At 39.4% G+C, this 16709-nt stretch overlaps 1 protein-coding gene across 1 annotated transcript in view; it reads right to left on the reverse strand.

Annotated features, from left to right (window-relative positions):
* Positions 1-16709, reverse strand: part of HECW1 (HECT, C2 and WW domain containing E3 ubiquitin protein ligase 1) — a gene marked incomplete at its 5' end in the record, with an annotated part of 182968 nt that overhangs the window by 122235 nt on the left and 44024 nt on the right. The window contains 2 exons of the mRNA XM_029283792.1: positions 1031-1200; positions 12941-13016. Of these exons, the coding sequence (XP_029139625.1) occupies positions 1031-1200; positions 12941-13016 (246 nt within the window). The remainder of the gene's footprint in view (positions 1-1030; positions 1201-12940; positions 13017-16709) is intronic.

Here is a 16709-nt window from a genome sequence, read left to right on the forward strand (position 1 = left end):
TGTGCCATAGGGCACTTAGCAAAAACAATTATCTTGGTTTTAGAGTAATTAATTTATAGCTCTTATTTTTAGAGTGCTTAGTTAGTATAAAGCATCCATTTCAGGACAATTATGTTGGAGAAAGCAGCATGACATTATCTGTATACAGAAAAACAGAAATGTCTCTATTTCCCAATTTTGACAGATGAAGAGGTGGCCTATTCAGTTGGTCTATAAGAGTTAATTTCTTTTGTGCAGTGTCACACTTTCATCTGGGAGGTTTTTATATAACTTATCCATAAGAAAAAAAATAATCAATTGAAGAAGAGTTCAATTTCTCCCATAGTTTGCATCTAAACATGAAATCAAAAGCACATCTAAATGCTGTGTAGGTGAGCTCTGGAGGAGTAATTTTTAACTAGATGTTGGAGAATTAAAGCATGGTTAGGTGGCTTTCTCTGAAGCCTGCCTGCTTGTCAGCCAAAATATTCTCAATTACAATCCATGAGCTTGTTATGCAAGTGTCTAGCATACAGTTTATTAACTACACTTAGAAGGCTGATGGGGCAGTAATTGGTGGAATGGCTCTTTTTGTGGAATGGCTTTGTTCTCACTAATATCTTCTATGTGTTTCTTCCTATACAACATTTATTTTATTCTCTTCCCATTCATAATTTTCACCATGTTAGGACAAGCCTATAATTTCCAGGAAAGTTCAACCCCTGTCATCTCTCAGTTAGAGAAGATATCCAATATGATGATGAAGATGCTGCTTCATATCCAGTCTCAGGCATAGAAACTCACTGGATAATTTTGGAACAGTTACTATCTCCCAGGCCATCACAGTGTTTTTTAATAAGGAAAATGGGAAGAGTAAAGTGAAGTCCTTAAAAATGATTGCATTTTTTAAAAATAAAATGAATATACAAAACATTAAAAATGAGCCTTTTCTTTATATAGAAGAAAAGATCATTCTATGCCAGCAAGAACAGTCTTGCCTCTTTTCTCTCTCTCTCCGTGCACCCTTATTTCTTTCTTGTCCATGGCTTACCTCTCCTTGCCAGATGGGATTGACAGTGTTACACATAATCTTGGATCTTTTTTCCTGTCCATGGTGTGGAAGAGCTGGGAATATGCTATGCTTTCCAGGCTGGATTGAAATTTTAAGGTAAGGATCCGGATTGAAGAACATGCCTTTCTTCAAACCAAAAGCTTGGAAATCTGCAAAATGTTAGATATCCATATTAGTACTACTTCTATATTCTGTTTAACTATTAGTCATACTTATCATTTAATACTTATCATTGTATTAAATAAATATGGATGGTCCATGTTTAGTGACACAATTGGGACTGGCAACTCAGTCATTTTAAGTGAAGCGATCACTAAGTTAAACCATGACTGTGCTAATGATTTTATTTCATCTTTCCTTTGCTGTATAGATCTGCAAAGGTTGTAAATCTGAGGATTGGTCATACAGTTACTTTTTCATCATTATTGTAACTGCAAACAATTGCTAAATGAAGTCTTAATCAGATAAGAATAGAATAGAACAGAAAAGAATAGAATAGAATATTGTATTGGCCAAGTGTGATTAGACACACAAGGAATTTGTCTCCAGTGCATAAGCTCTCACTGTACATACAAACAGCAAAGTAATATAATCATAAGATACCAATAAGAGAAGGCAATAGAAAAGATAAGAAGGATAATAGTAATGTAGCCTTATTAAATGGGGAAATATCCTTAGACATAAGACAGTGCTGTGGGAATTATCTGTTAAGTAGAGTGATAGCTTAAGGGAAAAAATATCTTTGTATCTAGTTGTTTTACTATGCAATGCCCTATAGCGGCATCCTGAAGGGAAGAGATGAAACATTTTATGTCCAGGATGTGAGGTGTCTGTAGATATTTTCTCAGCCCTCTTTCTGACTCATGCAATATAGAGCTCTTCAACGGAAGGCAGGCTGGTTGAAATTGTTCTCTTCTGCAGTCCTAACTATCCATTGAAGTCTGTATCTGTCTGATTACAGGTTCTGTATCTGTCCTGTCTACCAAACCAGACAGTTATAGAAGAACAAATGACAGACTCAATAATTCCTCTGTAGAACTGTAACAACAGGTCTGATAACTAAACAAGATTCAAAATCAGTGAATTAAGTTTTGATTATTGCTCTGAGATGTAACCAAATAAAAGCACATTAAAAATCATGGTAGCATTCATAATATATTCAATTGTAGTACAAGGTTTGATGAAAATAGATGTGGGCAAAGATGCCTCAAATGCTGAAAGAATAAAAAGAATGTGCCCACCAAGGATGAAGCCACGTAAGAAAATAGAAAGACATTTATGTTCAGTGATACAAATCCAGAACAAAAAAATATTTTGAGAAACTGAATCCTGAAGAATCAGAAAAGGTTTCTCATGGCTTCCAGAACTGCTTCTAGAAAGAAGACAGGAATGAAAAATGCAGTTTCCTTTCTCTGTCCTGAGGCTCTGGACTGGCCAAACTTCATTATGGCTAATAGAAGAATGTAAATAGGAGAATGAACATGGGCCACATTGGATATTCATGATGGAAATAAAATCCTGATAACTGAAATTGCCAGATACTCCTGCTATATAGATTGAAACGTTTGTATAACTAATATACAAAGAACAGTAGTGTTGTCCACTTTTGAAATGCATTTCTTGGGTTCATATGAATCAAAGAGAATGAAGACACCTGTTAAAATTCTCTAAGAATATTTTTCAACTCAATCTATTGATGAAGAGGATTATTATATTATACATCATTTCTGGCTGTTTATAAATCATAGACCTCTGCACAAGTGTATTCAAGATGGACAGTGATTAATATTTAAAATGTTACTTATATGTAACAAAATGAAATTCAATGGTGAAAAAAGTAAGTTCTACATTTAGGCAAGAAAAACCAAATGTACAGGTATAGTATAGGGGGCACCTTGCTCAATAGTAATAACTGTGAGAGGGATCTCTGAGTCCTAGTGGACAATCACTGAAATATGAGCCAGAAGTGTGCTGCAGCTGCCAAAAAAGCCAACACAATGCTGGGCTGCATTAACAGAGGGATAGAATCAAGATCACGTGAAGTATTAATACCACTTTACAATGCCTTGGTAAGCCTGCACGGAATACTGCATCCAGTTTTGGTCACCACGATGTAAAAAAGATGTTGAGACTCTAGAAAGAGTACAGAGAAGAGCAACAAAGATGATTAGGGGACTGGAGGCTAAAGCATATAAGGAACGGTTGCTGGAATTGGGTATGTCTAGTTTAATGAAGAGGACAAGGGGGGACATGATAGCAGTGTTCCAATATCTCAGGGGCTGCCACAAAGAAGAGGGAGTCAAGCTACTCTCCAAAGCGCCTGAGGGCAGGACAAGAAGCAACGGATGAAAGCTAATCAAGGAGAGAAGCAACCTAGAACTAAGGAGAAACTTCCTGACAGTTAGAACAATTAACCAGTGGAACAACCTGCCTCCAGAAGCGGTAAATGCTCCAACACTGGAAGTTTTTAAGAAGAGACTGGACAGCCATTGGTCCAAAACGGTGTAGGGTTATTATTATTATGTAAGGTGTAGGTCTGTACATATGTTGTATATAATATGTTTAAATGTATGTTATGTATGTTTACACTTTGAGAGCAAGCAACTAAACTTCATTTTTAATGTGTGTCATTGTGCCCACAATAAAAAATAACAAGGTTATCTAAGTGATATATATCAAACTGTTTAAAAATGACAGCCAAATTTTAAAAACAAATGAGAACATAAGAAATGGATGAATTTTTTTCCACTCATTTAAAAACTAGCACGAATTGCACATTTCATAACACAGATCACTTTTTGGAGATAAATCTATTAAAATGATTCAGTTAGAGAAACAATAATAATTTCACACACACACACACACACACACACACATGCATGTGTGTATATATATTTGGAGATAGAGCAAATTAATGTTTTCTAATATAATTGTATATACCAGAACAGGGAGAGTGGCATAATTAAGGAAAATAACTTTTAAACAAACAAACAAACAAAAACCCCTGAGACTACAACCCCCACCATTTATAGCCAGCATATCTATTGCAGATGACGAAAATTGTTGCTTAACATACAGGATGATTCCAAATGGATGAAGTTGGGTTTCATATTAACTAATTAACTTGTATGAAGTTATGGGAGCTAATTCTAAAGAATAATATACAAGAATTAACTATAAAACATGTATAAGACTGATACAAAAAACATTATTTTATTAAAAGTTCCAGTGAAATTTTTTTTGTCATGCCACTTAAAGCTCAACAAGACTGGTCTAATCTGAATACAGTATTCCAAGAGCAAAATCCCTTCTCTTTTGTTGCCACCTGTCTATGAAGGAGAGAGCACCTGGAGTAGATATCTGATGAGCACCTTGCAGAATGATTAGTTTACACTGTAACAGCATTATTTACTAAAATAAGAGGACACAAATGTACTTTTTTGGGAAAAGTGGACAACAATTAACCTTGGAGTCCTGGTGATATTTCACTTATACATTAAAAAGAAGGAACTATTTTAATTTTTTAATGTTATTGCTAACAGATATACGGTAGCTACTTTTTAACTGTTTTCAGAAATAAAAAACCAATTATGATTACCGTATATACTCGAGTATAAGTCGACCCGACTATAAGCCGAGGGACCTATTTTGCCACAAAGAACTGGGAAAAAATGGTGACTCTCGTATAAGCCGAGGGGGCATTTTTCAGCACACACATTTTTCCGCCTGGGCTAATCAGCCTCTTTGCAACCCCACCCCTCTGGTAACCGCGCGATTATAGCACTTTGCACAAAGAAGCAATAGTTGATAACACGCCCCACGTCAGCTGGAAGGGTATTCTTGGATAGTGAGAAGCTGGAACCGGGCGGGCGGGCGAGAGAGGCAGGCAGAAAAAAAAGGGGGGGAAATCCACACACGCTCGCGCAGGGAAAGGGGGAAACGGGTGGGCCGGCCGGCTCCCCTCTCCTCTTTGTGTGTGTGTGTGTGTTTGTCTCTCTCTCTCTCTCTCAATTCTCCCCCAACCCAAAAGAGGGGAGGGGGCGACCTTGCAAAAGGGAGGGGGCTTCTCCCGGTTGCGGGGAAGGCTGGAGGTGCGCCTTTCTCGGTCAGCCTGGGTAAATTCGGCCGTATTCTTCAATACGGGCCGGCCCCAGCAGTTCCGGCTGGTTGCCGGCAGTTGGCTGTTCCTCCCTGGCCGCCTCGGCCCCCCCGGCCCTGTCGGTGAGCGCCCGGCAGAGCGCAGCGTCACCAGGCCTCCCCCTTTCGCGCGAGGCATCTGGCGTTCCCCCTCGCGCTTGGCTGCGGCGGCCCAGGGTATTCCGTCCCGGCCTCGACACGCAGCGCCGCAGGGAACGGAAGGGGGGAGGGCCGTACCTGGAGCATCACATGAAGAATTGGCTGAAGAATACGGCCGAATTTACCTGGGCTGGCCGAGAAAGGCGCACCTCCAGCCTTCCCCGCAACTGCGCGCCTTTCCCCCTTGGCGGGGTGGTCTTTTGCAAAGTCTTTTGCTCGGATATTGTAAGTCCACAGCAGCACGGGCCGCAGCAGCAGCGTCGTCGTCTCCCGCTCTGAATCCCAGGCTGGAGTCAAGCCCTTTTCAAAAGCGCCAGCTCGGGAGCGAAAGCAAAAGGGGTGGGGGAGTGGGGCTTCGTTCACGCGCGGATCCCCTACGCTTGTATTTATTTACTGTATTATGCCCCGGCTGGCGGCGGCGGCAGCAGAAACAGCAGCCTTCTTCCTCGGTTAGCTCCGATTCCCTCCCCCCGTGTCGCCTCTGAGCTGCAGGACTCCGCCGCTTGCTTTATAAACCCTTGGCCGCTGCTCCATCTTTTCTTTTCCCACCAACCGCCCCCCCTCCCTCGACCCCTCCCGCTTTGCAGAAACGCCTGGATAGTGAGAAGCTGGAACCGGGCGGGCGGGCGAGAGAGGCGGGCAGAAAAAAAAGGGGGGGGAAATCCACACACGCTTGCGCAGGGAAAGGGGGAAACGGGTGGGCCGGCCGGCTCCCCTCTCCTCTTTGTGTGTGTGTGTGTGTTTGTCTCTCTCTCTCTCTCTCTCAATTCTCCCCCAACCCAAAAGCGGGGAGGGATTCGGAGCGGGAGACGCCGCTGCTGCTGCTGCAGCCCGCGCTGCTGTGGACTTACAATATCCGAGCAAAAGACTTTGCAAAAGACCACCCCGCCAAGGGGGAAAGGCGCGCAGTTGGGCACCGTCTTCCTTCGACGTCTCTTTAAACGGTGCTCGGATATTGTAAGTCCACAAAGAACTGGGGAAAAATATTGACCCGAGTATAAGCCTAGGGGGGCATTTTTCAGCTCAAAAAATGGGCTGAAAAACTCGGCTTATACTCGAGTATATACGGTAAGTGGTTTTTAAGCCAGGAAAAATGTTGAGAAGAATGAAGGCCATATAGGTTTGGATTGTTAAAGTAATTTTCAAAACCTGCATTCCAAGAAGATGCAGCAATTTCTTATTAAGAAGGCCAGGAAATACTCTGGCTTCCCTGAAAGGCAGCTTATCCACCATCATTTTTTTCCTCTACAAAAGCTCATCTAGAAATGAGACCTCACCAGATCGATAAAAAAATTAAGGAAAGAAAGGATGTGTTTCTTAGCAGACAAAATACGATGGAATGGAAAGCAGGAAAATCGCGATCTTAGACCAATCTCCCAAAGACATGTACTGTGGAGTAAAAAAAGGGGGAACAGCTATCTGCAATACAAATATATTAAATAATGAGTCCTACTTTAAAAGTTACAGAAAATCCAAGTGAACATATTTTAATATGACAAGGCTTTTCTTGAGCAATAAATGTTTCATCTAATAAAGTAATTTTCTTACTATTAATTAACATTTATTATTTATTATAATAATTCTTTTCTACTCTTCCAAATCTTTTAAAGCCACTATTGTGTGGCTCCTAATCAGTTAAAAAGGAATGTTTTTCAATAATTTAAATCTACCATTTGAAAGAATGGGATACATTTTACAATTTGCTCATTTTTATTATCTATAAGCACATTTCTTTAGTATTTCAAATCAAATCAATTTATTATTACAGCCGAAGGCCAACACATAAATTAAACATTCAAATAAAACAAAACTAAACAGAACCAACACAAGAAGACATAGCAATATATTACCATTAATGATGTAATCAATGGGTGACCAAGGTCTGCCTAGTTTTACAGACAGTATAAAAAAAAAACTAGCTAGCTTCAGAAAAACTGAATCATACTGACCTGACAATAAAAATACATTGACTATAGTCTAATGCTGGATAAAAACACGTAATAAACTTGATTATAAAACATTATTAAAAAGATCTAAAATGTTTATTTATGTTTCTGGTGAATCCCCAGTGGTGCTGCACAGAATCTAGCCACCTGCACCATGATCACTGTCTGCTCGTCCTTAAGCAGCCACTGGAGATAAATATTTTCCGAATGACCAGGATACCTATCAATTATGGGGAGAATATGGTTTTTCCGAATAGCTTTATAGAAGGAACATTGAAGGAGTATGTGTCCAATGGTCTCCACCTGTCCTGAGCCACAGAGTCTTTCTGCCAATGGAGGCTTTTTATACTTGCTGTACAGGACGGCCGATGGAAATGCATGGCACAGTGCAAGTGAGAATGCTTTCCAGTGATTTACTGACTCCAACTGACTAAGATTCCTGGCAGATGTAACCACGTATCTAACAGAGTCTGGAGCCAGAAACAGCAGAGCTATACCTATGTCCACTTGCCTCTCGATGTCCTCACCCCTTTGATGCAAGGTTTGTTTTGCTTGGTCATTATCCAATTTGAGAATTGAGGCTGATGAGAAGCCTAGTTTGGCAAGGTTGGACTAGACTGCCTTGATCCATGAAGAGGAGAAATTATCTTGAAGAATTAATGGAGCAAGGCCTTGCGGAAAGCAATTAAGCCTTAGCCAGATGTTTAAGGAAGCTATACAGATTCTTGCTTCGACTTTTATCAATCCTGTCTCCAGGTGCAGAAGTGCATTTGGGACACAGCGCGGCATCTGGAGAATTGTTCTGATAAATTTGGACTGAACTCTTTCCAGTGTTGTAAAACACAAAGCTGAGGGTCCAAGCAAGGTCCTGTAGAGAAGCTGTGCTAGCAACTTGGCCAGAAAGAGCTTAATTGCAGCTGGAACATAGCGTTCTCCCTTTGTGCGGAAAAATTTAAGAATGGCATTTGCTGATCGTTGGCCAGATACAGCCACATATTCTCCATGGGCTTTTTGTGAGCCAGTGGCATGGATGATCACCCCTAGATATTTAAAGATGGTTACCTGCTCTATTTTGTGGCTATCTAAATACCATGAGTATCCTTTTGGCCTTTTTGCAAAAGCCATAACCTTTGTTTTCTCATAATTTATGTCCAGTTTATTATATTTACAATATTGGACAAGGGCTCGCAAGGCTCTTTTAAGGCCAACTGGCATCCTGAAGAGAATCACAGCATCATCTGCATAGAGCAGCAGAGCAATGCTTCGGTCACCTATTTTTGGGAGGTGGTAATTTGGATTATTTAACCATTTTACCATATCATTTATGTAAAAATTGAAGAGCAAAGGGGCCAAAATGCACCCGTTTAACCCCCTTTTGAGTTTCAACTGACCTCGAGAGAGACCCTTACATATTACACCTCATTTTGAGGGATGTTTTGGTATGTAAGGCACATAACAGATGAAAGAGTCTGTGATCAATTGAGGCAGCTTCCAGCTTCTCCCATAGCTTAGTCCTTGTAACCGTGTGAAAAGCTGATTTAAGATCTATAAAGGCAGCGTATAATGATACAGGTCTATCTGATGCGTATTTTTCAATCAAATGATGAAGAACTAAGCACTGATCTATGGTGCCTCTCCCCTCTCTAAACCCAGCTTGTTCTTCGGCAATCAGGTTCTCAAGATCCAGCCACTCCTTTAATTTATCTTGAAGGTGTTTGGCATAGAGTTGGCTGATTATATTTAGCAGACTTATTGGTCTGTAATTGGCAGGGCTGTCTCTCTTTCCCTTTTTATAAATTGGGACCACAATTGCCAAGCCCCAATCCTCTGGGACACGGCCGGTGGAGTCAATATAGATGAATAGATGAATAGCCGAAATGAAGTCAGCTCCTGGAGCCTTCCCGATCCTGAGTTGGCCAATGAGGGATTTCATTTCAGACTCTGAAACTGGAGGCCATTCAGGTAAATCTTTCATTATAGACCTTGTACTTTCGCTGGAGGGGTCTTCATACATTCTCTGAAAATGAAGTTTCCAGGTTATAGGAGATATATGACAGTCTAGTGGGATATAGATTCTTTCAGAGTGGCAAACTATTAGACGCCAAAATAAGGAAGTGTTCTTTTGCTTTGCTGCCACAATGAGCTGTTCCCAGGAAGACCTTGTGTCTTGTCTCTTCTTGAATGCAATCAATTGCTTGAATTGTTTTTTGAGTGTAAGTAACTGTTTAAGAATTGCTTTATTGCCATACCCAGTCTTGCAATTGTACTCCTCGTATGCCAAGTTGAGGGCTTTCTTGGCTTCTACACAATCCTTATCAAACCATGGTTTGGAGGCGGTACAGGACCTCTTAACTGAGAAATTTCGGTCATGTGCTAATAATGGTTGTAGCTCATAAGCTAAAGTTTTATATAGTTCTAATAACTCTTGAGTCGGGTTGGCTGATATAAAGGCTGAACGGATTTTTTGAACATTATCCTCTGTTAGGGCTCTCCTTACCTTCTGATCAAGTTGTTGGGTCCATTTGACTCGACATCTTGTTAGGCCGGCTGTAGAGATTGCAGGGATAAAATGGTCGTTGGAGGGTATTTACCTGATAAAAAGCTGCATGTATACACACAGAGGTAGATGATAACTTTCTAGGTAAGGTAGGACTTCAAAGTTTTCTATATAATGTACTAAGTCGATAGAAGTTAAGATATAATCAATGGTGCTAGTTTTGGACCCTGCCATAAATGCCAACTCGCCAGGATAGTCACCAGGCCATGAGCCATTAGATATGAAGTTAAATTTATTTGCCAACTTGGCAAGGCAGAGACCAGCATAGTTAGCTCTAATGTCTTTAGAGAGTCGTATGAGGGGGGCGTTTGTTTATATAGGGACCTCCGATGGTGGGTATTGATGATGTTTCATGAATAATGTATAATCATCTGGTCCCAATCTGGCATTAAAGTCTCCCCCTAGTAAGACCCTGGCATTTAGGTATTCCATGAGTTGTTTATTAACGTAGTGTTCCAATTCCAGCCATACAGCAGTGGTATCAGCTTTTCATAGTGAAGGAGGGAGATAAACATTAATTATCAAAAGCAGGACTGAGTCCAACTTGAGGAGAAGGGCCATCGCTGAATGGTTTAAAGGGGTAATAAGTGTGGACTCTGCTCTCAAGTTGGTAGAAATAAATATACCCAACCCTCCTTTCAGTCTCCCTGGGCTTCTGTCTGGCCTTGCTTCCAGCTTATATGAATAATAGCCATTAAGCAGGAGATCATCAACAGTCCAAGTCTCTTGAACCAATATAATATCTTTACCTTTCAGAGGATCAGAGTGATTAAGGGCTACATTCCATGACATGATTTTTAAAGTGTTTTTCTTGCACTGGCCTTCATATAGTCAGTTCAAGTTCTCCATAGGGGCACTTGTTGGAGGATAGTTATAATAATTATTATTTGATGTATTAGATTGAGTAGTTGTTGTCAATGCTTCTTTTAAACCATCCAGTCTCTGTGTATTATTAGCTTGCTCAGGTTCTGGCAATACATCGTTAAAGTCTATCAACATTTCTTCTGGCATGCCCTCAGTAGAATCAGTGACTGTGGGAAACTCTGTTTGTGGATCACTTCTCTGTTTTCTCAAGGTCGATTCAGCTGCCCCTGCTTCAAACTTATCAGTATAAGGTCTGTTGCCGCTTGGATTTAAAGCCATAGTTCCCTCATGGAGAGACTGAACCAGGAGTGGGCGCAGGTTCCCTGAGTGGAAGACAGGTATTGGAGATATTGAAAAACTGCCCAGGAAGTGCTTCAATCTAAAAAGCATTGAGGGAATTATGGACTGCTTGAAGGATAACAAAATTCGCATGTGTTGCCTTCTTGCTGGCAACCACTCTGCATGTAATAAATCAATCTGAGTATACTTGCAGCGGAGCAGCTGGCACAGAGATTGCTTAACAGCTTTTCTATCACTCCAACGTCCTCTATTCTTTCTGTTGTCATAGATTTGCAGGTAACCTGGTTGGTCTGTAAACTGAGGTTATAATGGTCACCTCTAGAACTATCTGACTGAGTGTTGTTTTCTTTGTGGATATTCTTTCCTCTCTTGTTTATAGAAGTGGGAGAGGGGCCTATTCTAGTTTCCATTTCTGCATTAGCCATCTTATGTCTATCATTATGTGTTCTCCTGGGTCCTTCTGCAATGTTTGTTTGACTGCTGATAAACTTTGCAAAAGACTCTTTCAAGCAGTCAACCTTATTTGTGACAATTGATAAAAGTTCATAGGTTGAATTTATAGTTTGAGCTGTGAGCAAACATTGTCTGGAAAGGAGATCTGTTTCATTCTCTCTTACTAAGTTTGCTAATATCCCATCCTGTGCAGGAAAAGTGGGTGCTGAATTCCAGGGAGGGGAGCTATTTTCTGTGAGAGAAACAGAAAGTTCTATATGCTGTTTGCTTTCAAGTTCAGTTTGTAAATCACATTCCAATGAGTCACATACAGATGAGTTACTTACTGGAGCAAACTGTCTATTTGCAGCAAAATCTTCCATTTTCTGCTGCTTCAATGGCTTGGAAAAACTCTGTGCTGCCGAGTGAACACGCTGTCTTTCTCCTTTTCCCCATTCTTGGTAATCCTGGCTTGTAGAGTTGTTAAAATGTAGGTAAAATAATGGTAGCCTCTCCAGTATATATCCTTTATAAAAAGTCTTTGACTATTATAAAAAGTCAAACAAGGGTTAAAACAGATTTAAAAATAGGTTAAAATGGATTAAAAATAGGTTAAAATGGATTAAAAGTAGGTTAAAATGCAATGTAAAAAGGGTTAAAAAGTTAAAATAAAAAGAAAAGAAAAAAAAGCTTTTACTTTTGGAGGACCTCTTTACAGCCTTTGCTGTCTGTCCACCATCTTGGCTCCCCCCCTTTTCTTTAGTATTTAGTATTTGATAGTTTCCAAGACAGTAATAAATGAATTAGTATTAGAGGAAGGAGACACGATAAGAAGATTGGTACAATAAAGAATAAATTAAAATATCTAAATTATGGTTCAGGAGGTTGAATAGCAAGAACAGAATGCTGAAAAAACATCGGCAGTGCTGAATGCTGAAAAAACATCAGCAGTGACATGATTTTAAAATTCTAGTATGCACTAACTATGCCTCTTCCTTTCTCCTTAAAAGACTTATTTATTAACAAACCTGAAAAACATGCCCAAATTCACATAACCGCCATGTAAAATTGAACAATGCTTACCTTACTAATCTTGATGAGAAATATTAAAATATTTCCACCTCTTTAATATATAACTGAAATATCACCAGGACCCAAGTTTAATTAATTGTCCACCTTCTGCACAAAATTACATTTGCATCTTGAAGAATTTCTCTGGATTTTTTTTAAAAAAACTTTCCTCTTATTTTAGTAAATAATGTTGCTACAGTGTAAACTAATCATTCTGCAAGGTGCTCATCAGATATCTACTCCAGGTGCTCTTTTCTTCATAGACAGGTGGCAACCAAAGAGAAGGGATTTTGCTCTTGGAATACTGTATTCAGATTAGACAAGACTCGTTGAGCTTTAAGTGGCATGACAAAAAAAAATTCACTGGAACTTATAATAAGATAATGAAGTCTTGTTGTTTTTAAATGTTAAAGAAAAACATACCTGAAAGGGAGAAACTAATCAGCCTTCTGCTTCCATGCCCCTGGCCTGAATCTTCACTGGTGATATTTTTAAAAATCTGTAACAAAGAGAAAAGTATCAAAAACATTAATACTTTTTCTAAAGTAACATTGGGTAACAACTTAATCCAAGATACACAATCAAGGTGAAATCAATGATAAACATTCATTAAGCAACTATTGATTAAAACACTTCTGATAAATCCATGCTTTCAATGTAAAGAAGAAATAGTGGCCACGGGGGAATTTCATCCCATAGATGTTTGGAAGGCAAAGTAAAGAATTACTGTAGTTTTATGACTGGAGAAGAAACTTTCTCTTATCTTTGCAAATTACAAATACTTATTACAATAAGATAAATGATTGTCATACAGGTTAGGATTACTAGGTTTGAGAACAGTGGTATGACTTTTCGAAATGAAGTATAAATCTCCTGTATGTCTAACAAAATACCTAATTCATGTGTTTCTCCATAAAGACTAAAATGAGGGTTATTGCACCCAGTTGCATATCCTGAGTAGTTTTTCTTATTATTTGTGCATAAAGCACTAGATGTACACAATTCTAGCTGTCCAGCTTCTGATGATCTGAGCAGGAAAGTTGCAGGTAATTGCAACGAAACCATATCACCAGCCCAAGATGTCATCAATTGAAAGGCAAAAAAGAGGGGGGGAAAAGAAAGCCCCCCCCAGTTGTTAAATCAGCAATCTAACTGCACATTATCTATTAAAATAGTGTGCCAGATTTCACTGGATTTGCTTTGCTTGACTCAATTTATATCACATGTTGCTATTATTTGTTCTCAACAGACCTGCTTGTATAGGCATTTTTGTGTGGTTTTTTTCCCCAACCATCCAATAAAGTGCAAATGAAGGCCATCCAAATCAACATTGAAAAAAAAAGTTTCCGTATGGGGTTTCTGTTCTGTTTTCCGCGTTGGTAGGCATTGAATGAGGCAGAGTAACAAACAGGTACTTCTTTATTTGCAGCTAACACAGAACTCTCTACAAAATGGCTCCGCCCCTTTTTATACATTCAGCCTGGGGCGTTGTCAGCCAATGAATGCAACGTATTGTCCCGCGCAAACGCATGCTCAGTAACTCGGAGACAGCCTGTCACACTGGCCATTTGCTCCCCCCATACCGCTCCAACTCATGCCCCACATGATCACATCCTCCCCAACCTGTGCCAACCCCACTCACCCTCTTGCACTCTTCAAATAATAAGAAGCTGTTAGGGAGCACTGGAAATGACAATTGTAGCAGTGGTGTGGCATGGTAGCACAACAGTGCTGAAACAGCCACAATTTTTCCAAATTTCAGTCCCATTGGATTAAGGATCTGAATAGGTTTTGGATGCATTCTGTAAGTTAACCCATTTGAGGTATCTTGTTCAGAAGTTGCTCTATGATGCACCATTTTGCCCAATTAAAGTTTATAAACAAACAGATACAAGAGTTGTAGTGGTATGTAGACACACACAATTTTGCTAAGGCACAAGAAATAAATAAAGGAGTACAGTATAAGAATTTTATTCCTTTAGGAAAATATGCTCATGCTGTAAGATTTCTAAAGTAGATTAGTATATAATTAAATGGGACTGTCATAGTTCCGATAGATAGAACCAAATAAATCAGAACTCCAAGGCTAGAAGCTTCCTCAAAGAACATGTTTATTGGATACAAAATATCGGCATGGTCAAAAGTGAAACCAAGTCTGAAATTTCCTCCAAACTAGAATAGTTTGGCATGCTTTCTAACAATACGCCCAACCCTCTAACATAAGTGATAGAATGACCTTGATTCCCATGGGACACAGAAGTGTGTAGACTAGCAAAGATACTTTGTACTCCTTCCCATTCAGGTGGCAACCGAGAATGAACAAGATGGCTGCAGCCAGGTTCATTATAGAGTTGACAGGGACATCACATGATATTTTTGGTATTTTTTAACTTAAAAATCAGCAACCCTATTATAATGATTTTTTAAAAACTCTTCAGTGATTCTCCAAGGCACTGTTCTTGTAGAGACAGTTCTGTGCAATTAATTGCCAGAGGGCAATTTCAATCCTGCCCTTAAATTGATTTGTACTGAAGCTGACATACACAATAAAAATGTGGATAGAGAAATTTGCTTTATTCAATAATATGTATAAGAATTATAATGGATTTTTGTTAAAGAAATAACCAAAATTTATGTATTTTTATTTCATTTGCATTTAAATCTACATGCAGTACACACCTATTTTATTTCCACAATCTAACCCCGTAAGGCAGGTAGAGTTAAGGGAGACTGATTGAGATTTATCCATGGAACTTCAGGAATAAGGATGGACTAGAAACTGGATCTCTCTGCTATTCAGGACCTTAACATTAAGTGTCCAATACCTTAACCGTTATAGAATGTGACCTCAATGAAAAAAGGGACTAGATAGCGAAAATAACCCACAGAAAATAACCCACAGAAAAATGCATGTGAGAAACTCCCATAGTTAATAAACTCTGCCCATTTCCCTAATGAAGGGAGTCAAAATAAGGGAAGAGGAGGAAGAGGAGGAAATTAGCATTGGTGTCTCTTTGTGTGTCTCTGTGTGTCTCTGTGTGTGTGTGAGAGAGAGAGGGAGGGAGGGAGAGAGGGAGGGAGAAGGTCATAATGACTAGCCAGATCAAGGGAAAATATATAGTTCTTAGCTGTTTGAACTTTTAAATGTTTGCCAAGTGATTAGCTCACAACATAGGTAGAACAGCATAAAAATGTGAATGGGGGATATGAATTAGGGCATGATAATAATTCTCTGCTTTCCATTTTATCTCTTAAATCATTTAATTAGATGTTGTGTGTGTGTTTTAAATGGTTAAAGCAGTCATATTAAGATTTATGGAAGATAGCAATTGACTGGTGCCAACTAAATTAGATTTATTGCCTGATGTGTGTAAGGAGGTAAAAAGGAGCCACTGAAGTGTGAAAGGTTACAAATGTACTTTGCAGCTATGCATCTTTGTACATAGATTGTTATAGTATTATCTACAGCAGGGGTGTCAAACTGCCAGCCTGCGGGCTGGACGTGTCATGAGGAAACTGCGCCCACCCTATTGCCAGCAATGGGGAAAAAGTTCTGATACGTTGCGTGACATCATGTGACATTGCAAGTTTGACATGTCTGATCTACAGGCTATTAATGCTTCTACTATTTGATCATAACAGGAGACATAATCTGAATAATACAGCAGCCAAAAGATATCATCTGTGCATCAAAGCCATTAATAAGTAAATTGCTATAACGATGATCTTTTCTGTACTTTTGAAGAGGAAAAAAGTTTATTTTATTTTTTTGCATTGATTTGCACTGTTCATTTCAATCTGGTGCTACACACTCTAAAAGCAATTATGGTTGAAGCTAAATTACTGCACATTAAAATAACAATAACTTTCTTAATCACCATACAAACTAGGAACTGTGTGTTGATTATTGGGGGAAAAATGTAATGTTTTTAAAGACCCAAGGACCTCAATTTAAATAGAATACTATACAGACAGATCCTAGAACTAAAAATTAAAACAATCTGCATTTAACAAAAGAGAGCCAGTTTGGTGTAGAGCAAGGGTCCCCAAACCCCAGGCCATGGCTTGTTTGGAACTGGGCTGCCTACACAGCAGATGAGCATGCAAGTCCACCGAGCTCTACTTGTGTGAGTGTGCAAAGATCCTGTGTGAAGCTCCATTTATGCGAGCGCGCTTATCTAATGCTTGTGTC

Source organism: Protobothrops mucrosquamatus, unplaced genomic scaffold, assembly GCF_001527695.2.
Source record: "Protobothrops mucrosquamatus isolate PMUCROS unplaced genomic scaffold, P.Mucros_1.0 scaffold232, whole genome shotgun sequence".
In the NCBI taxonomy this organism is placed as follows: Eukaryota; Metazoa; Chordata; class Lepidosauria; order Squamata; family Viperidae; genus Protobothrops; species Protobothrops mucrosquamatus.